This window comes from Periplaneta americana, chromosome 7, assembly GCF_040183065.1.
Source record: "Periplaneta americana isolate PAMFEO1 chromosome 7, P.americana_PAMFEO1_priV1, whole genome shotgun sequence".
Lineage (NCBI taxonomy): Eukaryota > Metazoa > Arthropoda > Insecta > Blattodea > Blattidae > Periplaneta > Periplaneta americana.
This window is the reverse complement of record NC_091123.1, coordinates 33,708,526-33,724,744: the sequence shown is the minus strand read 5'-3', so window position 1 is coordinate 33,724,744 and position 16,219 is coordinate 33,708,526. Positions and strand designations below refer to the sequence as shown.

At 37.8% G+C, this 16,219-nt stretch overlaps 1 protein-coding gene across 3 annotated transcripts in view; it reads right to left on the bottom strand.

Moving 5' to 3' along the window:
• Positions 1 to 16,219, bottom strand: part of LOC138703043 (uncharacterized) — an 825,197-nt gene that overhangs the window by 62,201 nt on the left and 746,777 nt on the right. For all 3 annotated transcript variants that reach the window (XM_069830575.1, XM_069830576.1, XM_069830577.1), the window contains 2 exons: positions 4,044 to 4,325; positions 534 to 602 (listed from right to left, as the gene is read on the bottom strand). In XM_069830575.1, coding sequence (XP_069686676.1) covers positions 534 to 602; positions 4,044 to 4,325 — 351 coding nt within the window. The remainder of the gene's footprint in view (positions 1 to 533; positions 603 to 4,043; positions 4,326 to 16,219) is intronic.

The following is a 16,219-nucleotide window of genomic DNA, read 5'->3' as shown; positions in this document are numbered from 1 at the left end:
GAGAGAGTAGAATCCGCTCTTGCTGCCCAGCCCTGGTATAGCGAGAGAAGTTGGGGCGGAAAACACGAGCTAGGGATTTGTCAGGCACTTTCTTTTGCCCCGCACGAACTGTGAAACATAATAATAATAATAATAATAATAATAATAATAATAATAATAATAATAATAATAATAATAATAATAATAATAAATCCAATAATATTTTTAATCAGGAATATTTTTCGAATACAATCTTTCCAGCAACGCCTACCACCAAAGATACGCTGTTTGTGGTATATAAGAGAACAATCAAAAGACTATGGACAGTCAATTCGGAGTATAAGACCTGAATGCTGTCCTGGCACGTTCCGAACAAAAAAATACTTTTGTTAATGGGTTGTTGGTTTCCGGGCTTCTGCCGCGTCGTCTCGGTTGCTGGAGCTGACGTTTCGACCCTCTTGCTGTGGTCGTTTCTGAGGACGACACCAACAACCCATGGACACAGGCCGTAGAAGCCTACGCAAAATTTAGCTTTGTTAATGCCTTGAACCTACCAGTTTGTGGCTCTCTATTTGACTGGATCTCGGGAGTCTCCTCCTCCATTTTTACTTGTGAACTTCCGGCTAAAACAAAGAATAGAAAAATCATACTTGAGTAAGTTACTTGCAGATGATGTTGCTAAAACATGATAACAAACAAGCTGTGATAAAATTCGAGTACTTTATACAGAATCAGTGGTAGAATTGATTAGTCAACAATCCGAAGACGGTTGGAACCTCGCCAATGTGGCATCACTCATGAGCCAAGAGATAACGGGGTAGGATGGCCAGTTCCTTTCTACTCCATTTCTTTTAATCACTGACTAATAGCATATATTTGAGATATAAGTATGCAACAATAATAATTGTTCTTCCTCTGACACATATCGTCAAATGAGATGCACTGCCTGATAGACTAATTTATCAGTCAGAACCTCAATCAGGGGATAGTGGAGTATAAAGAGTTATTATACCGCTACGACGTGACAATTTTTCTATTAGTGGACACAACAACTACTTAGAAAACGTCAATCACACACTATTGCTGGTTGTAACTGTGCCTGCCTTCACAACCAAGCCAGCCGATAGGAATATTGCATGACGGTATAGGGAATCTTTGTTCAATGTGCCGTACGTCAGCATTTTGTATAACCAGTGCAAGTTTATAAACAATTTACAGAAAGACCAGTAATTGTCAATAGTTTATGCAATAAATGATACTACATAAACAGTTCACGGAATCAGTGACAATGTAGTGACATTTCTAAACTCAGCAATGGCCTCTAAGAGGCCGCACAGTTTGGAGACCATCTACCCACCAGGTAAACATGAGACACATCATTCGGTAATGAAACGCATCTGCATTGTAGTTTACTTTTCAGAAAAACAGACATGCTATTGTCAAGTCAAGTTGAGATAAACAATGTTTTGTGTCAGTTTAGAGTAAAAACGAGCATTCCTGAAGAAGAAAAAAAATAAACACAAAGTTACTAGACATAGGCTACACAAACTGTTAGAATGACGCTACGTTAGCCACATCTGTATTAGCATTATGAAAATTTTCCTCCAACACAGGAAAGCGGAATAAGAAGAGGGGTACGATAAGGATGCCCTTTATCACCTACTCTGTTCAAGATCTACTTGAAGGATTTAATGAAGAACTGTTTTCACAACATGAGAAGGGTGATAGTAGGAGGAAGAAGAATACTTTCTTACTTACTTACTGGCTTTTAAGGAACCGGAGGTTCATTGCCGCCCTCACATAAGCCCGCCATTGGTCCCTATCCTGAGCTAGATTAGGCTAATCCATTCTCTATCATCATATCCCACCTCCCTCAAATCCATTTTAATATTATCCTCCCATCTACGTCTCGGCCTCCCCAAAGGTCTTTTTCCCTCCGGTCTCCCAACTAACATTCTATATGCATTTCTGGATTCGCCCATACGTGCTACATGCCCTGCCCATCTCAAACGTCTGGATTTAATGTTCCTAATTATGTCAGGTGAAGAATACAATGCGTGCAGTTCTGCGTTGCATAACTTTCTCCATTCTACTGTAACTTCATCCCGCTTAGCCCCAAATATTTTCCTAAGCACCTTATTCTCAAACACCCTTAACCTATGTTCCTCTCTCAGAGTGAGAGTCCAAATTTCACAACCATAAAGAACAACCGGTAATATAACTGTTTTATAAATTCTAACTTTCAGACTTTTTGACAGCAGAGTGGATGATAAAAGCTTCTCAACCGAATAATAACAGGCATTTCCCATATTTATTCTGTGTTTAATTTCCTCCCGAGTATCATTTATATTTGTTACTGTTGCTCCAAGATATTTGAACTTCTCCACCTCTTCAAAAGATAAATTTCCAATTTTTATATTTCCATTTCGTACAATATTCTGGTCCCGAGACATAATCATATACTTTGTCTTTTCGGGATTTACTTCCAAACCTATCTCTTTACTTGCTTCCAATAAAATTCTCATGTTTTCCCTAATCGTTTGTGGATTTTCTCCTAACACATTCACGTCATCCGCATAGACAAGCAGCTGATGTAACCCGTTCAATTCCAAACCTTCTCTGTTATCCTGGACTTTCCTAATGGCATACTCTAGAGCAAAGTTAAAAAGTAAAGGTGATAGTGCATCTCCTTGCTTTAGCCCACAGTGAATTGGAAATGCATCTGACAGAAACTGACCTATACGAACTCTGCTGTACGTTTCACTGAGACACATTTTAATTAATCGAACTAGTTTCTTGGGAATACCAAATTTAATAAGAATATCATATAAAACTTCTCTCTTAACCGAGTCATATGCCTTTTGGAGGAAGAAGAATAAAGCGCATAAAATTTGCTGATGATATGGCGTTATTAGCAGAAGAGAAGATGATACTAATGGATATTCTACTGGAGTTAAATGACAGCTGTGACCAGTATCGGGATGAAGATAAAATGCAAACAAGACGAAGAACTGATAATCGGAATAAAAATAAAGAAGGTAAAAATTCGAAGTGAGGCAATAAAACAAGTGGACAGCTTCAAATACGCGGGTTTCACTACATGTAGTAACATGAACTGAAGTGAAAAGGAGGATAGCAATGGCAAAGGAAACTTTTAATAGAAAAATGAGCATCTTCTGCGAACCTCTCGTAAAAGAACTAAGGAAGAGACTAGTGTAGTGCTTGTGTCGAGTGTGGCATTGTAGGGCAGAAACATGAACATTAAGAGGAAGGGAAGAACCTCTATTTTTATACAAGTTGTAAACAATAGCGAAATCACCTGTAAATCAAGATCCACTTACGGGAAAACTGCTCTCTCAAAGACAAACACTATAAATAGGCGGAAAGTAATGTTTCCAGATGGTGGTCAAGTTATTAACTGGCAAGCGAAAGTGATTACTGTCAATGACAGTGAATATCAACGTATCTTAATATGAAAAAGTTAAAAGGTTTAAGTATGTCCCAAGTACGTCCATGAAACACTAAATATCTTTTGCCTTTAAACTAAATGAAATATATTTTAAAAAATCACTATTTTATAGTGTTTATAGCGAAAATTAAAACTTTCGCAAGAAAACGTAAAATTCGCGAAAATTCACGAGAAAATATTGTCACAAAATAACTACATTTAACACTAAACGTGTACACACTTACAACCACAGCCAAAAACCATTCTTCGCGTTTATCGCTAGTACCAAAACACGGCTCTGGATATAGGAAACTTTCAGTCTGTGAATTTCTTAAGGAGATATGGAATTATGAACGATCTTATAAAGAACAATGTAACAATGTCATAGTACTACTTATAAAAAATAATTGAATTACTTACTTTCGAAGTCTTGATAAAATAATTTGGTGTCTTGGGCAAAAATGACCGATTCCATAACCGAATTTTTCCGATCGAAAACTATTTTATACTATCTGTTCGAACAGACTGGAAGCAAAATCGAGCATTAGTGTTGATATGACATTCTTTACTTTATATAACACTAGAAAGGGATTTTATATAAGATATATCTACATACCTCTTGGCTTTATTCCGAGTTTCATTTTAGTCTTCTTTGATGCAGTAAAATCATCTCCATGGCAGACACCGGGATAAGAATCAGTCACTAACTGTGCGCACTTGACGACTATTTTTCTCTTAAGTGGCTGTAGAGTTGTGTGATGTTGGAAAGATTTCAAGACTGTTACTTTCCGCACAAGGTTTTGTGTTCTCTCAACTAGCACTGCTTCCGTGCTCCTTGACAACGTTTTGGGAACAGGACAGCCTACCAACGTGTGTGGTTTGGAAGTCCCATCATCTCCTGCAAAGACAAAAAGACGTTTACAGTCACAGTACAAAAACTTGTACCTCTTATTGTTGTTGCCATTCTGAAAGCTAGAGTTCTAGTAGACTCTAAAAGCCATGCATGGCGCGACAGCCCATGAAGGCCCGGCCAGCGGTCTTACGTCCACATGTCTCGGCAGAGGTCATCCAACCAGTATGAAGATAACGAGTGGTTAGCACGATGATCCCTCTCAGTCGTTATAGCCGGTTTTCGAAACCGGATTTCGTTACCTATTGTAGATCGCGGAATTCATCACGATATTGGGTAGGCACGGTGCCATACATTGACTGAAATCGTATGAGAAAATTCCTTCTCCACTAGTACTCAAATCAGCGTAACGCGACTCCAGGCATGATGCCGCCGCATCTGTGGCTTAGGTGCTAGCGAGCTGGTCTTCCACCCAGGTGGTCCGAGTTCGATCTCCATTCAGTCGTAATGAAATTTGTGGTGGACAAATCAGATGTTGCAGAGGGCTTTTCTCGGGGTACTCTCATTTCCCTTTATCATTCTACCAACACTCTCCACCTCCCTCTCGTTTCATCTATCATCTGCAACTGTAAAAATAGGCTGGGTGAAGTCTTCGGGGTAGTACGGATTTCCGATGATGATATAGGAAGGGCTTGGGGCTCCAGGCACTGGGGCTTATGAGGCTACTCGTCCGCGACGTATTTCAGTGTGTTAATTAAGTTACTATGGTTCAGTTCAGGTATTCTATTCACCAAAGAGTATTCATGTATGATTCAGACGTGCGTACAGAATCGGTTCGTGCTGCAACGAGATTATTTCAAGATAGATTCCCTGGTGTCTATATTCCAAACAGAAGTTCGATTCAAAGATGTATTTATATTTCGTGAAACGGAAAGTGTTCTTGATAAAAAGCGTAGACAGCCACGTACAGTACTCACAGAAGAAACTGTAGATAACATTGGACATAATCTGGAAAATTTCCCTAGCAAATCACTTCAACGTTATGGCTAATTTCCTAAGCAGATGCCAGAAATGTATGGAAAATGAAGAAGGGGGCAGTTCCAAAATCTCCTTGCTTGATATGGATGAATAAATTAATTTTACTTTACTTTTTAAGTGTTTATTTTTAAGTGTGTATTAGTAATAATTTAAGCAATAAACTGTAGGTACATATTTCAAGTGTTTATTAGTGTTTATTTTTTTAATGTTTAGTAGTAATAACTTATGCGACAAACTGTAGGTAGATTTTTTGAAGTGTTTATTTTTTAAGTATTTATTAACTTATGCGACAAACTGTAGGTAGATTTACTGCGGACTTCCTGGCACCCGTTCACCGCGGTTGTCAACTTGACTCGCCCAAGACCTGGAAGCAGTGGAAGCGGGCGCGTGGAGGGTTGTTCATCCAGTAGTTCTTTGTTTTCTTTGACATGGAATAATCTTTATTGTAAATTACAGTAATATGAGCTCAGTAGTCGGTTACAGTAGGTGCAGGGAGGGTGCGGTTTGAAGGGGGAGGAGGTACCAGGGACCGTCCCCTCCGGAGAATCTGGTGTCCCCTGCTGAAAAAGTATTATTTTGTCTCTGCTAGGAACATTCTCTTCAGGGCCTAAAGTATAGTTTCCATGTTTTATATATTATTAATACAACACATAACAATGATTCTCCTTTCTTGTTTTAATACAGGGCAATTACAAAGATTGGTACAAAAAGAAAATATTCCTGTAACTGCAGTAATGAACTTATTTCACAAATACAAATATAACATGAAAAGTTATCTCTCCAAGTCTCCATGGACATTCACAGATATTCGATGTGGGTGCCATTTGTGACATGGCAGATGTCTAGCTACACGATACATTTCTTGTCACACCCGTGCCAGCATAGCTTCATCAAATGAGTCAACGACATCGCCTTTTCTGTGGAAATAGAGTTACGAACACCTTGTCCTTCACGTACCTCCAAAAGAAAAAAAAACACGAAACGTTAGGTCGGGTGAGCTGGGAGGACACAACATCAATGGCACATCATCCAACCCTGCATGGCCAATTCAGCATTTTGGAAGATGCTGGTTGAGGTTATTTCGTACGAGGTTATGCCAATGTGGCAGGGACCAGTCTTGCTGGAGCAAAAACCATTCGGAGACAGCATGTCGAGGTAGATTATCCTTGTAACTGTTGTTCTGGTCACGTTAAGTTCTCTACTTGAACGACACGCTGATTTCCTGGAGCTTCGTACGTAGGTCGCACGAATGTTTTCCACCACTTCGTTGTTTGACGAATGGCCGTCCTGTGCTTTTCCTCTTGCATAAGCAGCCCGTCTCCTCAGACTGTTTCACCACCTTATGATAATGTGATGATGAGGTGCTTCTTTAGCAAACCTCGTCCGGAAATGACATTGAACAACGATTACCGATGACGTTTCATGCGTATTCTAAGACATAGTAAGCTTTTTCTACCGCTGATGTCACCATTTTTTATTAACAACGCTTCGAGTGAGCAACGGCGAGCTTTCAATATTTTCACTGTTGCCAACCGTAACTTGAAGAGTTAACATTTCATATTATATTGTATTTGTGAAATAAATTCATTACAGTAGCCACAGGAATATTTTTTCTACCAATCATTTGGAATTACCCTGTATAAGTTAAGAGTAACAACACGAATCGGCCAACATTGCTAATTATTATTATTGACAGTATTTTCATCGACAATTAAAATTTTAATGTCCCCCCCCCCACGGAGAAAATATTCACTTCTCACCCAGGGTGCAGGTATAATAACTGGTACAAGTCTTGAAGCCTTAAACCACGCGGCTACGACACGGAACTTACTCACCACAACTTTACAACAATACATAATTAATATAAACGACCATCTGATCTGTTGCACTTTCGATTCGTTCCGATCATATGTGTTGCCCTTGGGTATAATTAAGTTTAACTACCACACTTGCACTAGTAAATTTAATCTTACATGGTTGGTAATATGTAAGCGAAAGTGAAAACAACAGGCGACAGTCTAAATGTAAAAATTACTTCTATAAAGAAAACAAAAGCAGTTGCGTTAGACAATTGACTTCATTAGCTAGCGAATACGTGACTGTGATTTTTGTGAAATGAAAACAAGACTATTCCTGAAACTGGAAGCAATTCGAGGCGAATGATAATAATTTCATGCAATACCCGTAATAATACATGAAATACAGCATTATTCTAATGCGCAAATGACCGGCTACTCTAAAAGCTTCGCTACGGCTTGCCAACTTGGACAAATGAAAGTAGTGACATTTAATTCTGAAGTTATGGCGAAGGCAAGACTTACTGAATACCCTATGGCCTATATGCGGAACAATTGACGGCTGCTGTGTGGTAACAAATGGAAACACACGTTCGATAACATCAAAAGTGGACAGATAATAGCGCGTGGTGGGGTCTCCAATCAGGGGTGCCAAACATTTTATTGAATGAAAGGAATTACAGAACGCCAAGGTTTGCTTAGCGAAGTATGAAAGAATGGACATTAAATGATTTGCTAACCTTTGGTTAAGCAACAAAACAATAAATGCGAGATAGATCTAGTTATCAACAAGACAATTCAAATCCTTTATGTGCCTATATTAATAAATGGACTGAGTATCCATAGTTCTTTCTTGCTATCTCATCAGCCATAATTAACTTTTATTGTACACATTGTGTCTATAAGCGCTCTTTTCCATTACACTTTATTTCGAATTAGTGTGTGTCAGATATAATATGTACTACTGTTCTCTGATTGAGGTTCTGGCTGATATGTACATCTATTATCAGGCAGGGCATCTCACTTGGCGATATGTACCAGAGGAAGAGCAATTGTTCACCCATCATCACCAAGATCACCATCAATATCAGCATCATCATCTTCACCATGGCCATCACTATCATGTTTACCATCACTATCACCAACATCGTCTTCACCGTCGTTTTCACTAACATCATCACATTCACCATCACAAACATCATCTTCACCTTCACCGTCACCATAATCACCATAACCTTAACCATCACTATCACCAACATCACCTTCACCTTCACCATCAATATACCATCACTATCACCAACATCACCTTCACCGTCACTATAATCACCATCACTATCACCAAATCACCTTCACCGTCACCATAATCACCATCACCTTAACCATCACTATCACCAACATCACCTTCACCGTCACAATAATCACCATAACCTTAACCATCACTATCACCAACATCACCTTCACCTTCACCATCAACATACCATCACTATCACCAACATCACCTTCACCGTCACCATAATCACCATCACCTTAACCATCACTATCACCAAATCACCTTCACCGTCACCATAATCACCATCACCTTAACCATCACTATCACCAACATCACCTTCACCGTCACCATAATCACCATAACCTTAACCATCACTATCACCAACATCACCTTCACCGTCACCATAATCACCATAACTTTAACCATCACTATCACCAACATCACCTTCACCGTAACCATAACCATCACCTTCATCACCAACGTCATCACCACCAGCGCAATAATTATCGTCTTCCTATCTTTCCTCTCCCCGAAGAACAAGCACATAACCGCCAGCACCACCAAAATTACACCTTCCTTCTAGTTCTTGTATCAATTTCGTATCGCTGGGCCGTACCACATCACCGCCAATTCGTCCTCGGCCGCTAAGATTTTAGGGGGCTCTCGAGAGGTAAGCAAAGCTGTGGGTACTGTTACGTTGACTTACGGCATATAAAAGAACTCTGTCCTGATAAAGATCATCAGGTAAAATTTCGATGCGGAATACGCTCTGCATTTGAAAGCAAGAGCATCACATAGGGCTATTGTATTTTACATAATCGTGATGAGCGTCATTATTTTATGCTCGACCATGCCGAAATGTAGTAATTATACACCTGGTAGTAGGCCTTTAATGCACCTCATTAAAGTACACCTATTTATTATAATTAAGTTGTCCAGCCAAAGAGAAATCACCATTGTACCATTATAAAACCGCAAGTAACGATTATTCTCGGATATGCAATCGAAAGACAATTAGCGAAACGTCACGGAGGCTGGAAATCCAATACTGTTGCGGAAGGTTATGTTCTGTTACTATAATAATTAGCATTAATTGTAAATAATATTCAAATAAATTCAATTTGTCATCTCGTTTTTCAATTCTAAATCAATTTCCAGGTTATATCAAGACTAATGTTCATGTTATTCTCTAGATTATATCTATCTAGGCACGTTGCATAATGTACTATTAATTATTATATTTAAATTGTACATAAGTAGTACGATTATTTGATGTTTTGTTCCCGTGGAGATTTTTCATCAACACTGATACCTCTACAATTAACAATATTAGCTAGAAATGTCAGCAGACGCATAGTTTCACACTGTAAAGCGGAACAGCCCAAGTGCAAGGGGACAGACACATATCAGTCTAAATGGAAAAGACATATCAAATGGCTATCGGCTGTAATCGAACTGTAAGTACGCTGGACTAGTAGCCACAAAGGCACAGCGCAGAAACTAGATGAAATGATACCACTTAAAAGTAATTCAAACAAAGTCTTCGTGAGTTGGCTATTAAAATGTCACTTAGCTTCGAAAGCATGGCGTAGGCAAAGATTAAAATAAACCAGTAAAACTTGTATGCACCGCAGATATAGAGTCTCTCTCTGTACCCATAGTTTATTGTTTCAGGTAACTTGATCTTTGCACAGATCTGGCAACTGTCCTCAGAATACCAATGCTGGAGATTTCGAAATGAGTTACCATAAACTGCCGCACTGTCGCGTCCTACTGGATATCAGTTTATTTCTGTATCTTTATTGACCTGTGGAATATTTTCACGAACTTCTTTATGGTCTCAACGTGGATAGCAGAAGACAAAACATCGTAAAATAGATAATGGAAGATTCCTTGGTACAGGTAGGCTACAAGGCCACGACCTCAACTTCATTTTTGTTGGACACTGGAATTCTGGAGATGAAAGAATGTTTAGATGGCAAAATACAGCGAGAACTAAAATCAAACAGCAACGTTACCTAAAATGCAACTCTACTGTAATTGCTTTTTATTCTGAATTTAATGTAGGCCTATTTAATATTGAAGAAATTTATAAGTATACGCTGTTAAAATTTTATCATAAAAATCGTAATAAGTTTATATTACAGACATAATTATGACACAAGACGAAATATTAATTCAACATTAGTAGAACCTAAATATCTCACATCTGCTGGTCTAAAGCATAGCATTAATTTTGGCTTTCGGTTGTACAATGCTTTAGCTAAATTACACCCAGAACTTCTAACATGTAACCCACTAACATATAACAAGAAAATTAGAAACGTGTTAATATCTTCAATTTGATTAAATAAATTTATAGCCTATGTGTATGAATTAATCAATCTATATTATATTTGTATTCTATAATTTTGAAATATATATATATATATATATATATATATATATATATATATATATATATATATATATATATAAATGGCGGCCGGGTAGCTCAGTTGGTAGAGCAGCTGGCTACGGACTGGAAGGTCCGGGGTTCGATCCCAGGTGGTGACAGGATTTTTTCTCGTTGCCAAACTTTCAGAACGGCCCCAAGGTTCACTCAGCCTTCTATAAAATTGAGTACCGGGTCTTTCCCGGGGGTAAAAGGCGGTCAGAGCGTGGTGCCGACCACACCACCTCATTCTAGTGCCGAGGTCACGGAAAGCATGGGGCTCTACCTCCATGCCCCCCAAGTGCCTTCATGGCATGTTACGGGGATACCTTTACCTTTTACCTTTTTTATATATATATAAATTGTCCTACTTTTCACGTGCGATATTATTCTTCTCTAGTATTAATATTATATTATACAATTCCATTGCCGCTGAAATTTAAATTTTAGTTCCTATTTCATTTTATTTATTTATTTTTTTATTTTCTATATTTCTCTTATATTAATATTGTATTATATAATTTCTGTAACTGTAATATTAATTTTATTTCCTATTTTATTTTATTTTATATTCTCTTATAGGCCTATTAATATTATATCTGAACTGCGACCGAACACGAGCGCTGCTCATTCGGTCTCAAATTTTGTTAATACTACTGTATCTCCTTTTTTATATTGATTGTATTATTTTATTTCTATTTCTCTTGTTTGTAATTATATTCTTTATTCTGTATATTTAAATTTAAAATAAATAAATAAATAAATAAATACACAGGTATGACATTCTGTTAAATTTACTTCAGATAAAATAAAAGGTATGATTATTCAACATACTAGTAATTATGAATGCATGTATGTATGTATGTATGGATAGATGACTGGACAAATGAATGTGTATATATGTGCATGTATGGATGTAGTATTTATTCATTTAACCTGTTAGAGATAAGGCCATCAGACTTGTCTTCCCCTTTACCAGGAGCATGTACAGTAGTCTATACATGTATTATGTAAGTGCTTACGTATGTACGCCTAGATATTTAAAACAACTGTAACAGGAATTTTACTCCTTCTGGGCACCTTGCCTTAATCAACAATGTACAGTATAGGCTATATCAAGAAGAGCGGGCGATAGACTACGCCAGTGATGTCAAAGCAAGCGCATTTTCCTGACCTCGGCGTCATGCGCGGGCATCAAGCGCTAGGTATGGAAGGAGGGAAGATTGTGTATATAAATAAGTAGCCTGTTGGATTAAGAAAACAGGGGTGTACAAACTTCAAACGAACCGTGAAATTTTATGTCGTTATTTTATATGGCTATTTACTATTTGATATTATCTATATTGTCCGTAAAACAAAGTACTAACACCAGTTTCTTAATATTGCAGTTAATAACACAATAAAGAGTTAAGAAGGAATATTCACATAAATTCCATAGTAAAACTATACTATATTAAGTGAATGAAACATCATTGATAAAGAAAGTGATATCCCAAGAAAAATATTAAGCACGACATGGTAAGTTGGAATTGATAATGATGGTATCTTTAGCCTTATAAAGGTAATAATTAAACTAATTAAAACAATATTATAGTACAAAGCAAAGTTACCTATGTATGTGTTTCAACTGTAACTAATATTATATAAACCCTTATCGCATTATGCTTTTAAAGTGATATTGATGCGCAACTTCCTATCATCAGAATATTACATTATTTTCTCGAAATCTGCTGAAGCTATAGAGGTGACGTTTTTACAGCACATGGGCACATATCTTTGTTTATTATGTAACAGTAGTTCCTTTATTAATTCATTTTCTTACAAACATTTTCCATGCGAATATTTTCAAAATTTTCAATGCGTATCTTCAGTAATACATATTTACGATATATTAGATTTACGAAAACATTGTTTCAGTACCTGTAAGGCTTTTAAATACACATACTTATCTGAAAATTTCACCTTTCTGTAAACATTTGAGAAAATACTGCTTTTGAATAACAACGAAACTCGTGAAAAATGAGCATTAAAATTGGAACTTAAATTCTTTAATGCATTTATACTTCTCTGACAAATCTAAAAATTAACATGGATACAGTTTTAATAAGTTCTCTTCTCTTTATTCATTGAATCAGTGCTGGCCATCCCTGTATATAGTTCGACTAAGCGGTATATACTACCTCTCTTTCCATTCCGCTGTAAAGCGCTCAGGCTCTCCTGAGCTCTGAAGCGCGCGCTTGCCCGTATGGGCATCAGTTGACATGCCTGGACTACGCAATTGTCTTAAACCTTGGTTTATTCAAATACTGTAAGTTTGCTTATGAGATTATTTTTCTTGATACTTATTTCTGTGCCTCTGTATAAAACTGAAGACATTATCCTAGCCTCTTTTAACCATTATTTTTCATAATTTTTCTCTTTGGACCGACATATGGGGTACCAGGACGGAAACGGCGATGTTGCGTTTGCAGTAGAGATGAACAACGCTCGAGAAAACGAGACTAACAGCACCCGCAAAGCCGAAAATCCGCACGACAATGTTGTATTACGTCGCGTCCTTGACGTAAAGACTGGTTGTGAGTATTTCGAGACTCGATATTGATCATCTCCCGAAGTCCCAAAGTCAGCAGTTGTTTATACCTGACTGAACTTTTATCTACTTTGGCAACTGTTATATATGTATAAACAATCAAGTAGCCTATTTGAAACATATCTACCTTTCAGTGTATAGCCTAATAATCCGTTCCTCAGTCCTTATTTAATTACTAGACCCTTATTAAACGGCTAGGAATTTTCCTTTCATGTGTTTAAGATCAAGTGTGCAATCTCAAGTAAAAAGATATTGCCATGTTTTATGTTTCTTAGAAATGCAAATTTATTTGAGAATTGTTTTGTTTTTTTGTTTATATAACCATAGGTAATATATAATAGAACCAGAACATTTTGATAACTAAGATACTGTTCTATTTTGTTTTTTTGTCTCATTTAAACATTTATGTTACTAGGCCCTTATTAAACGGCTAGGAATTTTCTTTTCATGTGTTTAAGATCAAGTGTGCAATCCCAAGTAAAAAGATATTGCCATGTTTTATGTTTCTTAGAAATGCAAATTTATTTGAGAATTGTTTTGTTTTTTGTTTATATAACCATAGGTAATATATAATAGAACCAGAATATTTTGATAACTAAGATACTGTTCTGTTTTGTCTTTTTGTCTCATTTAAACATTTATGTTATTTATTTCAATGATGTATAGTATGTTATTCAGAGTTACGAAATCTTTCCACGCCGACCAAATGCTATTTCGAGAATGACGAGCGAGACTCGAAGCGCAGCGAGAATGACGAGCCGAGACTCGAAAGACAAATGCAACGAACACAGCGAGCGAGAGCGGCAGTTAGTTTTATTTATCTCTAGTTTGCAAGGTAATCCATTCCGACACTATAACTTCGTGACTAATAACATCATTGAAATAAATGTGGTCTCGTTCGAGGGGTATACGACTACGATGTGAGCATGGTCTTGGGCTCGAGACGCATGCGCGAAGCGCGAGTTGGGGTCCCGCGACGACTGGCGGCCATTTTGGGAGTGGGTGAAAATTTCCGAGCAGTATAACTCGCGACTCGGATGTGCTATAGCGCTGATTTTAGTGCGAAATGAAAGCTCACGTCTAAATTTGTCGAGTTAAGTCAGACGAATTCAGTAAAACCCATAGCCGTGCTCCCGACACAGTCACGCTCCAATTGTTTTTCTACGCAAACAAAGCGTTGAACAAAACCTTGCGTCCGGACCGGGCTTCAGTCCTTTACCTTGTACTTGTTCTGTGACGTTTCGCTGTGGTCCTGCATCGTGCTAACCACACGGTCAGGGAGGCCCGCCATGTGAGACAGTCTAGTGTTGATTCAAAGAAAAGAACAAAACATCTAGATGATGTCGTAGAGCCTCAAGAAAAGGAAGTACTATCGTTCACAATATGATAAAGAAACAGAATTGCCAGACGCGTGAAAGCAGACCTATGTATCAGCTTCGTGATATTCATTTTCGGTATCATGGATGCTAGAGAGTTTTATTTTCGTCAAAAACTCGAAATGATTTCTTGAGCATCGCAATATTTTCCCTATTTTCTATAGGCCTACCTACTTCATATGAGAAAGGAGAACATGTAATTCTGCATCTCTCTCACTAAACCAATCTTCTCCATAATATCCTACTTCTGCGTGTCAGTGATGCAGTCCCGCCTCGTGTGTGGTAATGGAAGTTATAGAGATGGAAGAATGAGAGGGAAAACCCATACCGGTAACAAACTACGCGAGATGTTGTTACAACAGAAAGCTCAATTAGATTTTTAATGTCTGTGACCATACATCCTTCAGTTGCTTCATAAAATACTTCTCTACCTCTACCTATTTAAGGAAACTAACAGCTACCAAAATGAGAGGTTGAATCCAACCTTGTGTGTCGTCCTCGAGATGTGCCTCATTATTTTCAAATTTTATGTGTGCACGCACAAAGTTGTTAAAACCGTTTGTTTGAAATTAAAGTGAACTGCTTATTTGTGAAGTCCAGATCATTTAGAGGTCAGAAGTAAGCCAAAATGTAATACCGCAGGAGATCCGGCGCCGAAGAACATATCAGTACAAGATTATTCAGATTCTTTCTACATAAATGCAACGATAAGTTTCATCAAGATTGTCCGTATTGCATTCCATGGCTAATAGTAGAGCACAACATCCACTGACATGGCTGACGATCTGTACAACTTGTTTAATTGATTTTAATTCCTACTGGTCATACAAGATGGCCTTGCTCCATGCTGGATACATCACTACATGCATCAGTGTATAATCGCTTTGGAAGCAGAACAAGCATGTCTACTCTTCTTCTTTTTCTGTTTCCCTCCCCACATTCCTACAGGAGTTTCGTGTACAACCAAATTTGGATTTCATGCCACACGGACAGCAATTTTATTCCTGTGACAAAACGTTCTTAGAGACGTACAATGAGGTATTGATAAATTCTTAGCCTAACTTGGAAAAAGAAATTACATCTCAAAATAAATGATCATTTATTCAACATAATCATCTTCTAACTGGAATGAAACCCATTTCATGGAGGGGACAATAACACTACTTGAGCTGCAGTATGTAAGGGATGGTCTCATCTCGATCTGCAACGTTGTAAGTCAGAAGTCGTGAGAGTAAGAAGAAAAGTAATATTTTTTTTACTTGGTTATTTAACGACGCTGTATCAACTACGAGTTTATTTAGTGTCGATGGGATTGGTGAGAGCGAGATTGTATTTGGCGAGATGAGGCCGAGGATTCGCCATAGATTACCTGACGTTCTCCTTATGGTTGGGAAAAACCTCGGAAAAAGCCCAACCGGTAATCAGCCCAAGCGGGGAT